Source organism: Anneissia japonica, unplaced genomic scaffold (genome assembly GCF_011630105.1).
Source record: "Anneissia japonica isolate Jap-2015-1 unplaced genomic scaffold, ASM1163010v1 scaffold288162_len571657_cov150, whole genome shotgun sequence".
Lineage (NCBI taxonomy): Eukaryota > Metazoa > Echinodermata > Crinoidea > Comatulida > Comatulidae > Anneissia > Anneissia japonica.
The window spans coordinates 398,049-411,222 of NW_022753254.1; the positions used below are offsets into that span (position 1 = coordinate 398,049).

Here is a 13,174-nt window from a genome sequence, read left to right on the forward strand (position 1 = left end):
TTGCACAAATGAATGGTGTAGTAGTGTGAGACAGGGGCGGTTTTGCTACTATTTTAAAAATTTCAATGCATATTAATGTTATGTGCTACTCATTTATCTATTCTGGAACTGTTGTGTGCCCCCTCTCCCTTTGAAAAATTATGGATCCGCCCCTGTGACAAGTGTCAACAGTACAGAAATAATGACATCATACCAATTTTCTTCTAAAGTGCAAAAACCCACTAATTTTTTTAAACATGTGGAAAGGATAACATTGACTAAGTTAGTAGCCTATAATTAAAGATATATCATTATTTTTATGAATGTGGGTATGTTTGTTTGTTTATTTATTTATTTACTCTAAGATAGAGATGTCAGGCTATAAAGGAAATTCCTATTCCCAATGATTCACTTACCATATACATTCAGAACAAATTGAACTTTATTATTTGTTAACCTAAAAATCCAAGAAATACAACTTGCTATACATTAGGCTATAGGCGTCTCCCCAGAACCGACTGGGGCTTTTCCCACCCTCCCAGGCAAAGCTTGAGCAAATCGTTAGCTCAAAAATAGAAATAAAGAAATTTTAAAGAAAGTCATATATAACTCGCACAGGTTTTTGTTCGCACAAGTGGATCTTATTCCGCGCGAAAAAAAATCCGCTCGAATTGGCCTTAGCTGGAAGTGGCATCTGGTCTCTCGAATTGTCTGGTTCCCTTGTGGGATATTTTGTTTGCCATTTTCTTTTGTTAGAATTTTATATTGCCACATTGCTGTCTAGGTTATAGGCCTATGTGAAATGGTTTGGATCCTAAGCTAGGACTATTTGGTAAGATTAAATATACCAAGTATGAACTTGAAGACTAGGCCTAGGCCTAGTAGATACTATAAAGGTCCTACTACTACAGTACAGTCTACAGTACCTACCAAAGATGCATTGATGCCCTGTCAGTTGGCAATGATGGTAGCCTACTTTACTGTATTATTGCTTTCCTATATAGTATTAATATTATGCTTACCTAGGCCTATGCTTAGATAGAACGCCCTGAAGGCCTAACCTAAGCCTTTAATTTGCCCTGGTTACAAAATCCTAACTTACACCCACTGTTCGTCCAATTGAAAAATGGGGTGGGGCAAGAGTGGCGCCAGCGGGGGATGGGGGAGCTGGTTCCCCCCCCCCCACTCCCTCTTGGAGAAAAAAGGCACAATTCGTCGGGGAAAAAAAAAATCATATATGTATTTTCTACATGTTAGTAGACTCTAAAGCCTTGAAAAGTGTCAAAATTTTCGGGGGGTGGGGGTTTACCCCTTTGACGACGTCTTTTGAAACATTTTAAGCAACACTCGACCACGCTCACGTCAGGGAAATCTTCCCCCTGTCAATACCTCGCACCCCGTCGGGCAAATCCTGGTGCCACCCCTGGGTTGAAGAGGTGTGAAGGTGGAGTCGGGGCTCTAATTGAGTGAGAAGGGTGATAGTCACAAGTTAAGGTGAATTTTAACTATACTAATACTAAACCTGCACTAATTGAGTGTGTCTTTGGATCTTTTCAATAGGGAGAAGCATTTTTGGGGAGTGGTGTGCCCTGCGCACACCGTAGATATGCCACTGCCCTGCATTACCCCATAGATACGCATTTATGCTAAATAGAGGTCAGCAAAATTTGAAATCATTCATACTCCTCAGGATGAAGATGGATGCAAAATGGTTGTTGGTTTTTGTTACAATCATCTGTATAAATTATCTCCAGACCTCACGAGCATTGATAAAGGATCAGCAATCAACAACATCACAACCAAACTTCATTATTCTCTTTATGGATGATATCGGATGGGGTGATCTGGGAGCAAACTGGAATCCCTCTGGCAACTCGGACACTCCTTTTATGGATGCCCTTGCAAAGAAAGGAATGAGGTAATATTTTTGATAATAATGTCACATTACATCAAACAAATGTATATTCCCTATTATACTGTACTAATTTACATAAAAATAATGGTACAGTAGGTAAGAGAATAACTTGCAGCGTCATCATTAGGCTGAATTGCGTATGTGAGTGGTCCATGACTACCTACTGTAGCGGCCGTAAAAAGGCGCTAATAGTAGCTACATGTTCACATCATTCCGCAACAACAGGGACTGAAATGAACCATAGTATCTTTGTAACCCCCTACTCTTCCAAAAGATGCAATGGGTTCTTTGAAGTGCACACAAGCCAGATGTGTACACTGCACCTCCATCTTGAGTCCTTATCCGAGAAGACTTGGTTCTACCAAAGGAACCCTGTGTGAGGGGAGGCTTTAGTTAGCAGTGCCCCTGCCTTACCACTCGGCCGCTCGACTCGCCAATAATCATTGTATTTTAATAAACCACACACAAGATCAAGTCATCATCAATTTCACCATGTCATCTGATGGACCTGCAGAGTACAGTGATTGTGTAGAAACATAAAATAAGAAATAAGAAGAAAAATATTAACTTTATTGAAAATATCGTAATTTTATGAAAGCAAATTGAAATACATTTTTTTAATATTTAGATTTAAAAATGTGCTTTAATACTGTTAAAATTTAGTTAAAAGTTGTGAACGAGATTTTTTAATTTTTCGATACTTTTTTTCACATTTCACAACATTCATTCTTTCATAACACATTTATTTCCCAACTATTTGAAATGGGTACATTAGATAATATGAATACAATCTTACATAGGCATACAGATGATCATAATGTAGAAGTACGAGATTAAAAATACTTGTCATGATAACACCCTTAAAAGAAAATGTATTTTTTATATACATGGAATATCAAAGTTATAAATAGATATGGTACTGTTTTTACTATTATTTAAAAAAAAAAATTAAGATTTCATATGTATATGTATAGGTACTACTAGTAACCCATCAAACAGTACTGGTTATTGTTAGGGGTCTTCAAATCTAAATTTACCTTTATATTTAAATATGGCCTTTATATTTAAATTTTATACATAAAAAAACAAAATTCAGTTTAAAAACAAAAAGTTGGATTTTTAATTTTTTGTAATCTGGAGTGAGATTTTTCATTTTTGTTAAGCTCTGTCCACACTGCCAAATTGTATGTGACAAATAAGTGTGATATGCCCATATTTGGGTGTAATGTGACAAAAACAAGCCAAACCAGTCACTCGTTGCAAAAATCAATTTTTAGTTATTAATACATAGTTAAAGAGTAAAATAAGAACTATAAAATGATAAAAAAATCATTCAAATCCGACATTTCTTTAAGAAGTTACAAGCATTAATAAACATACAGCTGTTTAAAAATATATGAGAAATCAGCCTTCAAAGTTTATGATTTCGGACATTTCTCATGTGGAAACTATCGTTAAATCCTTAAACATTTTTGTTTCAACTTTGAAAATGGGGAAAATAACAGCATAGATGTATAGATATATAAAGCTTAGTTTAGTGCAATAAAATAGATTTTTACAAATTTGACATTCCAGCATGTTTTGGCCATTTTCTCTGAAACACGATTTGCAACGAGTGACTGGTTTGGCTTGTCTTTGCCACATATTATCATGCCTATATATAGCTACATCACAAAAATTTGTCACATAAATTTGATAGTGAGAATAGAGCTTTAGTTGGTAAACAATGTCCTCCCATATACTTCCATTTCATAAATTTGTTATCTTCAACACGTCTCAGGTTCACTGATTTTCACTCAGGGGCATCAATATGTACGCCCTCGAGGGCCGCGCTGCTCACTGGCCGTCTGGGAAAGAGGACAGGAGTTATCAGGAACTTTGGAAAGAAATCAACGGGTGGCCTACCATTGAACGAGACTACTATGGCTGAGACGTTGCAAGCTGGGGGTTATCGGACTGGGATGATTGGCAAATGGCATCTTGGGATGACTAAACCATTCCAGCCTTACCGTCGAGGTTAGAAATAATGTCACATGGATTTTAGCCCTCATTTCATTTATTTGTCTCAAAAACATTAACATTTCCAAGAATAGGGACAGCAAGGGACAAGCACAAACAAATATGAGACAGGAACACCTGAAAAGTGAACTAAATCATTGTCGAGTGGTGACCTTTCACAAACAACAGATGCACACAATAAAAATTTTTGCCCTCTTTTACCTCCAGCCTATACCTTAATAAATTCGGACCTTGGGTAGGACATTTTCCACCAGGCTGAATCAATAGAGAATTTGATAGCAATTTTTCCTGGAGAGCACCAAATTCATTTTTAATTTTACATCCAGAGAGTGTTGAGAGGTAATGAAATCCGGTGACTCAGGTTCTCATAAAATTTTTTAAAAGTATAATATAATTTAAAACTGAAAAATAAACTGTTAAAAATAGGTTATAATTTCAAACTGTATGTATTTTATATGGAATAGATGAAATTTTAGAATAAATAAAAAAGCTAACATTTCTAACAATTTTTATTGATTTAAAAAAAAAATAGGATTTGAGTACTTCTATGGGTTGCCATGGAGTAATGACATGGGGTGCGTTGACAAACCAGGGCAGGACATACCTCACTGTGCACCATGCGCCCAAGATCCTCATGGCATCCTCAGTAATGAAATCTGGAGTGAAGGAATATTTAAAAATTATTCCTACAACAAACAAGGTAAAGATATCTAATTAAACTAATTCATTGTAAAACAAAACCATGTTTAAAGTGCTAGTGTTTGCTTGTTTTTATTTTGAATCTATTTCAGTAAACATCAATCAAAAAATAAAATGACATACCAAAAAAGATACATAAAAATATATGGGAAAAATGAAAATAGATTCAGGATGACCCAAATAATCCCTAAGCTCTGTCCACACTATGACATTTTATGTTACAATTTAATGTGATTTGCCCATATATGGGCATGATGATGTCATATTGCACCCATATATGGGCATGATGATGTCATATTGCACCCGTATGTGGGCATGATGATGTCATATTGCACCCATATATGGACATGATGATGTCATATTGCACCCATATATGGGCATGATGATGTCATATTGCACCCATATATGGGCATGATGATGTCATATTGCACCCATATGGGCATGATAATGTCATATTGCACCCATATGGGCATGATGATGTCATATTGCACCCATATGGGCATGATGATGTCATATTGCACCCATATGGGCATGATGATGTCATACTGCACCCATATATGGGTATGATGATGTCATATTGTACCCATATATAGTCATATCACAGTTTTGGTATATGTGGACAAAGTTTTGGTAATACAATATATTGATTCAAAATTTGGAGAAGCTTCACAAGAGGGTATCAATCCACAGACTTACGATAGTCTACGGGGCGTTTCGCATGTCAAAGTTTTAAATAAAAAGAGCAATATTCATAAATTGTAATAATTTTTTTTTTTTTTTTTTTTTTTGTCAGGAAGAGTTTTGCAACACTCAGAATTTTTTTAATAATGACTTGTGGTAAATTTGAGTGATAAGCCATATTTTAGGAGATGGGATGTAATGTTAAAACCAAATTAAAAGATTAGATGCCACTATCATTTTACCCTGAGCTAAATAAGTGATAGAACATTGTACATACCAAAAAAAAAAAAATGTCATATTGCACCCATATGAGCATGATGTCATATTGCACCCATATATGGACATGATGATGTCATATTGCACACATATATGGGCATGATGTGGTCATATTACACCTATATGGGCATATCACAGTTTTGGTAATGTTGACAAAGTTTTAGTAATACAATATTTTGATTCAAAATTTGGAGAAGCTCCACCAGAGAGTATCAACCCACAGACTTACGATAGTCTACGGGGCGTTTCGCATATCAAGGTTTTAAATAAAAAGAGCAATATTCATTAATCGTAATAATTTTTTATTTATTTTTTTGTCGTCAGGTAGTGAGCAACTTGGCTGCGATCCACAGCTAGCCCTTCCACTGTTTGAAAATGATACCATCTTACACCAACCAGTCAACCTGCAGACACTCTCAAATAATTATGCAGAGAAAGCGCAGGCATTTATCAAAAACAGGTAATACTGTAACATCCACTTTAATATAAGAACCCTTAGATTAAGAATCCCATATGAACCTGTTCAGGTTTACTTGTAAGAATATGGGTTCATATAAGTGGGTGTTTTACTCTATGATATCAAATGTACAATTATATATATTTATTTTTTTTTTATTACTACTGTACTTTTAACCATTACCACAACGGTATACAGCTGGTCTGACTAGTCAATTTTAAACAAGCAAAAATATAATTATTCAATTATTTTCAAGTTTTGTTTTTTATCCCAGGCATTCTTGAATACTCTATCTTACAAAAACTGTAATAATATAGAACTAGATTTTTTTTAATGAATGGAAATAAAACCAAAATAATTGTAATTTATCATCCAAGTTTGACATCATATAAATAGTATCATGTGTTATACCATCATGATCAGTGTTTAAAGTCATCCCTATGCCTATTAACTATGCCTTTTGAATATTGTTAAAATTGTTACAAATACAAAAATACCTGAATTCTAATTAGAGTGCAAAGTATTTTTATTTACAATCAACCTGTAGTTGTGTTAGATTTCAAATTCTGTCTACACTATCAGATTTTATGTGACGTGCCCATATATGGGAATATTGATGTCATATTTTACCCAAATATGGGCATATCAATTTTTCTGTCCACAGTATAAAATTTAATGCAACAAATTTGTGTGTTGTGCCCATTATATGAACATTATGATGTCCAAATAGGGGCATCATATTAAGAATGCCCAAATATGGACATTTCAATATTTTTTGCCACGTAGCATTAGACAAAGCATTAGTGTCAAACTTTCACCATCAAACATATTGGCTATGTTCTCACACGGCTGCTAACGGTTAGCAGGATCCGAATCCTGCTAACCGGTAGCTGCCGTGCGTCCATCCGAGAAAATCCCGATCCGGATACCAAGAATATGATGATCGAATCACTGGCCAATAAGAAACTGGAAATTGTAAACGCGTACGTGTGATTGATTGATGATAGAAACGCGCTCACTTGCTAACCGATAGCGCTTGTTAACCGTTAGCGCTAATCAATCGGGCATTCTCACGCAGGTGCTAACGGTTAGTGCTAACCGTTAGCTCCCGATCCAGATACTAGGGCTCTTGTGAGAACCAGGCTTCCGATAAGTATCTGTAAATATCTTTCTCATTAAAGTTATTATTATGACTTCTTTGTCTTTCTCTATTTAGTAAAAACAAAACTGATAGTCGTCCATTCTTGCTGTATATTGCATTTGCTCACATGCATGTACCGCTAATCTACATGGAAAACTTCACAAACTCTTCCAAATCACGTGGAGTGTACGGCGATACATTGCATGAATTAGACAACACGGTTCAGCGTATCTATAAAGCGGTACAAGATGCAGGTGTTGAAGAAAACACACTCATTTGGGCGACAGGTATAAAGTTTATATTGTTTTTTTAGTTCGATTTATTTATTTGTTTGTTTTTATTTATTCACTTATTTATTTAATTATTTGTTTATTGATAAAAAAAAAGAAAAGAAAAAGATCATATATACATAGGTGCAGCTATTGAATGCTTATGAATGTGACACTTTTTTCATACAACTGAAAAGGAACAATTCATTGAAGGCTCTGCTTGATACAATTGGACATCATATGTTCCTTTTTGAGCACTGTTTTTCTTGTTTATGTTGTGTTTACGGTGCCAAGCAGCAAACCTATTATTTATTATGTTTTCCTAGCTGCGACCTACAAGTTGGATTATATTTTGATCCGATAAATGATGCATGATATATTTGTTTATGTTGTGTTTACAGTGCTAGCTCCAACCCACAAGCTAGTTTATAGCTTAACTTTAGCTCCACTATGTGTAAGTGCAAAAGTCAGTTGTATAAGAAATTGCATGGGGGCTATCTGCGACCATGCCATTGGTCTTTGTGAGGTCAAGTGAGTTGCTGATCTAATGACAAAGTTTGGACGTAATTCCACATACAACATTAATTGAAATTTTTTAATAAATATTATATAATGAGCTTCTGCATAATATTGGTGAGTTGCCTTTGATGTTGAGACACCTGTCCAGTAATCTTGGTTTAAAATCCTTCCAATATCAGTATCTTTCCCACAGCTAATAAAAGCTCCTCTTCAAATGAGACTTAGTTGATAGAGCTCCAGAATATTTAAGTAATACAATGCCCATTGATATCAGCTGATCTTCTTTCCTTAGCTGGAAGGTCTAATGGTTTTTAAAAAATAAAAAAATAATAATGCTGTGTTTATTCATTTTTTTTTTTTTAAGGTGACAATGGACCTTGGGAGGTTAAATGTCAGTTAAGCGGTGACCCTGGCCCATTTATAGGAGGTTGGCAGAAACAGAATGGTAAGTAGAAAAAAATAATTAAATTGATATCTGTAAGTCAAGTTATGGAAAATAATATTGAGATATACAGTAGGTACAATATTAGATTAGACTTCATATATATGTTATAGGGTAGAGTAAGTTTTTGTTTAACTTCCTTTCTAAAATCTTGCTATTCCTACATACAATATAATATTATTCTGATGAGCATTCAGTAATTAAGGTAGGGCAAACATCATTTCGCAATATAATATTGTTATAAATAAGTAGCAGGTAGCAATTAAAAGCTATAAAATTCATAATTTTAAAGAAATTATATATAATGCAAATGCCCTAATATTCATTACCCTCTCTCTCCTCTGCGAAGGAGAGATGAAGGGTATTGCAATAGTTCGCGTCTGTGTGTTCTTCCGGGCGCATAACTCAAAAACTACTGGACCGATTTACTTCAAATTTTCACACATTGGCAATGTTACATGCCAAGTGGATTGTTCGACCTCGTTTGCGGATCGACCGCAGGCCAGAGTAGGGCATGTGTCAAATTCTGGATGGCGGTCTAGAAGGCGTACAAACTCGCTCGATTGATGGGCTTGCCACATGAGACCTATGATGCTAGGCCTTGTTTGGCAGGATTGACCTCATGCTATTATTTTTTCTGTAAATAGACATGGCGCAAGAGGGCGAGGATTTGTACTCTCAGATTATTTTGTTAACTATTTAATTGTTATCTTTATGTTTTTTCTTTTCTAACCAGGGGGTGGAAGTACATCAAAGCTAACAGTATGGGAGGGAGGTCATAGGGAGCCCAGCTTTGCCTATTGGCTGAATCACATCAAGCCAGGCAGTGTCTCTGACTCCATTCTCTCCGCCATGGATATATACCCTACTTTAGCATCTCTAGCTGGCATAGCGTTGCCTAGTGACAGAGAGTATGATGGAATCGATATCAGTGGGGTTCTGCTAAATGGTGAAGAAATCAAGCAACGTGTAAGTTGTTGAAGGTTTGTTTAAATAATGCCATAAAATAACTTGGAAAGAATAAATATTCTTAAGCTTTGTCCCCACTATGAAATTTTATGTGGCAAATATATGTGATACTGTATGCCCATATTTGGGTGTAATATGATATGCCCATATATAGGCACATGAAATTTATTTAATATGTTATATTTATATAGCGCTTAATGCCAACAAAACCTCTAAGCGCTTCACATTACTACCCCCGGTCATTGGATTAGACGCCTATGGAACACAAACTGTTCCATAAAGTTGGCATCTTGGCATTTAACCCTACCAGGTACCCATTTATACTCTTGGGTGGAGAGAAACAATGCAGATAAAGTGCCTTGCCCAAAGACACAAGCGAAATGCACAGCAAGGGGATTTAAACCCCGACCTCGAGGTTGGGAAACCAAACCGTTCCCATTGCGCCAAACCACTTCACATAAAAATTGATAGTGTGGCCAGAGCTTTATTGATGATAAAATAATGTTTAGTATTGAGCTGTGCTTACTGATCTCGGTGCATCATTCTAACATAATGCATGTTAGATCCATGTGGCAATTTTACTTGCTTGCTATCGGATATGAAGGTATTAAAGCCCTATTCCCGGCAAAATTTCACTAAAAAATAATTTTTTTTAATAGAAAAAGTATGTATGCATTACTCTATTTATTATAAACAATGGAAAAATATTGGCATAAATTTTCGTTTTTATGCAAAAGAATAAAAAAATGAGAAATACAAACTTTTTCTCATAGGAGATTATTATTTTCTCTACAAATTCTTCGTTACCAGACAAATTCAGAAGTTGGAGATCGCATCCGCTAGAATGCTCTCGCTTTTATGTATACTTTATACAGTCAATAAAGTGCGCCTTCTCTAATGAAATTGGTTTTTGTACTTCGCATCTCGTACACTGCAATCGATCGAGTATGCCTGAGATATGTTTCTTTTATTGTCAAAATATCAGTCAGAATAATATTTTCACAGATTTGAAATAATTCCTATGAAATATTATATTTCAGTGTCAATTCAGTGTCAATACTAGCAACGGAAAATTATCATGTCTGCCGTTTTTATGTGTCTGATAACAGAACCTAAATCGAGCAGTGGCGGCTCTAGGATATATTTTCTGGTGGGGCTAAGTTGTCCGACAAGGGGGACTTGAGGTCGTAGGCTTGAGCTGGGAGGAGGGTTCGAAAGGGGGTTCCCCCTCCCAAATGAGATTTTTTTTAAGAATATCAACCTCTAGATGGCCGAAAATGGCACTCTCAGACTGTGACAGACATGTTTTGGCTTGGTGTGGGCCTATTTTTATATGTTTTATGGTCTGACTGCCCGACGAGCTCTGTCTGGTGGGGGGGGGGCTTGACCTGTCCGGTGGGGGGCTTAAGCCCCCCTGCCACCCCGCTGGCGCCGCCACAGAAATCGAGGTAAGGCTAGGCCTAGCCTAGCAGTGTTGGATATAGGCTAATGTTTTTTCGGCGCCTACTATATTTTTTTGCATACCTATCGCAAAATCAAACATAACAAATCCATCCACATTTATTTTTTGTGTGGAACACAAAAAATCAAATTACAGTCTTATTTTACATTCAGTTAAATTAACAATTTCAAAAACATTAAAAATTCAAATCCAGTGAGTTTATCTCAGTGCTAAATGGAGCATACTCTGATAACTTTCCAGTTATTAGTAAACGTATGAGAGAAGCAGATCGACCATGGATAACATCTAGAATCCGGAATCTACTAGATGCTCGACAGAAAGCGTATGAAAAGCATGGCAAAACGCAGGAATGGTGGAAGCTCCGCAATATGGTGCGAGATGGTATCAAAGAAGCCAAGCAATCTTATTATCGCAAAAATAGATTCCTAATGAATCTAAAGTCTAACAATATGGCCAAATGGCATAAGGGAATTAAACAGCTCTGTAACATGAAAAAACAGACGACCTTTAGTATACCTGGGCATTCCGGCAAAGATATTGCAGAGAACATTAACACTTATTTCTGAAGTATCTGCAATAAGTTACCACCTTTAGATATTAAAACTCTGCCTGCCTATTTGCCAGCAAGTGAGGAACCTCCACATATATTTGTCGGGCAAATGAAAGCTTTGCTTGGCAAGTTAGCTCCAAAAAAGGCAGGTCATCATGAGGACCTACCTGTACGGTTACTGAGAGACTTTGCCCCTGAACTAGCGCCGCTAATAACAGATATTTTTAATTGTGCCCTTAAAGCAGGTATATTTCCTAGCTTCTGGAAAAAGGCAACTGCCATTCCAGTTCCTAAAGTCAAGAGTGTCAAATCATATAATGACCTTAGACCAATACAGTATCTCTCACACCTATACTTGCTAGAGTCTTTGAATCTTTTTTAGTTAAGTGGATTGTGGAGGATATTAATGTTAGTTTAGATTCTAGACAATTTGGAAGTAGGAAGAAATCATCGATATCCCATTACCTTATAAGCCTAATTCACACAGTCCTTAAAGATCTTGAGTGTGGTGGAACCTATGTAAATTTGTGTGCAATTGATTTTACTAAGGCCTTTGACCTTGTAGACCATTCCATTCTTATTAAGAAGTTGATCGACATCGGGGTGACGTCGTCTATAATTCCTACCATCTGCAGCTTCCTCACCGATCGTACCATGAATACCAAGCATGCTGGATGTATATCTATTTCTAGTAGGATTACTTGTGGCATCCCGCAAGGGACAAAGCTGCAATGAGAACAACATGACTCTGAAGCCTTCTAAGTGTCATATAATGACTGTAAATTTTTTTGAAAGATGTCAGTGTTAGAGTAGAGTCCCCCATTTTCAATTTAAAAAGCACAAACATTGATGTAGTAGAGCATATGAAATTGCTTGGTGTTATAATCCAATGTAATTTGAAGTGGGACCTTAACACCCAAGATATTGTCTCACGGGCATCAAGAAGACTGTTTGTTCTGTGTATACTAAAGAAAGCAAAAGTTGTTCTTGATGACCTACTCACTGTTTATGCTTCCTACATTAGGCCCATCTTGGAATACGCTTGCCAAATATGGCATGGTGCTATTACCAATAAAATGGCCAATAGCATTGAGACCATCCAGAAAAGAGCATGTCACATAAAGTTAGCTCCTGCCTACATTACTTATGACAATGCCTTTGTTACGGGTTTACCATCACTTGCGGCAAGGAGAGAAACCCTTGTTTTGTCTTTTGGCAGGGGTTTGCTTAAGTCTGACTGTTTTCGTGACATGTTGCCTCCTTGCCGCGAGCAGAAGAGAACCCTTAGGTCTAATACAACTAGAACTCTTGATATCCCCAGATGCAAAACTGAAAGATATAGAAGGTCTGCCATACCTACTATTGTTAATTTGATCAATGCAATAATTAAGTTCAGGTTGATTTTAATCCTGTATCATGATAATGTATTTAAAATTTTGAATTAATTGACTTTTTTTTCTTTTTAAATTTAATTATAGTAATTTGGTGTGTATGTTTATATATATATTTTGTAATATGAAATTAATTTTTAACTTTTCTAATGTAATTATTTTAATGTTTTAATATTTCTATATGTATTTTTAATTTTGAATTAATTGACGTTTTTGAAATTTAATTATAATAATATGGTGTATATATATATATATACATATATATATATATATATATATTTGTAATATGATATTAATTTTTAACTTTTCTACTGGAATTATTTGAATGTTTTGATATTTCGATATGTATTTTTCCACCTGACTTGTTTTCCTATGTTGTCTTTATTTGTTGATTGTAAACACACG

The 13,174-nt window shown here is 35.7% G+C and overlaps 1 protein-coding gene across 4 annotated transcripts in view; it reads left to right on the forward strand.

The window, feature by feature from the left end:
* Positions 1-661: 661 nt before the first annotated feature.
* LOC117122811 (arylsulfatase G-like) overlaps positions 662-13,174 on the forward strand; it is a 21,441-nt gene continuing 8,928 nt past the window's right edge. For all 4 annotated transcript variants that reach the window (XM_033268564.1, XM_033268565.1, XM_033268568.1 and 1 more), the window contains exons 1-8: positions 662-811; positions 1,670-1,897; positions 3,675-3,910; positions 4,446-4,613; positions 5,894-6,029; positions 7,243-7,454; positions 8,320-8,400; positions 9,134-9,366. In XM_033268564.1, coding sequence (XP_033124455.1) covers positions 1,671-1,897; positions 3,675-3,910; positions 4,446-4,613; positions 5,894-6,029; positions 7,243-7,454; positions 8,320-8,400; positions 9,134-9,366 — 1,293 coding nt within the window. In that variant the 5' untranslated portion in view covers positions 662-811; position 1,670. The remainder of the gene's footprint in view (positions 812-1,669; positions 1,898-3,674; positions 3,911-4,445; positions 4,614-5,893; positions 6,030-7,242; positions 7,455-8,319; positions 8,401-9,133; positions 9,367-13,174) is intronic.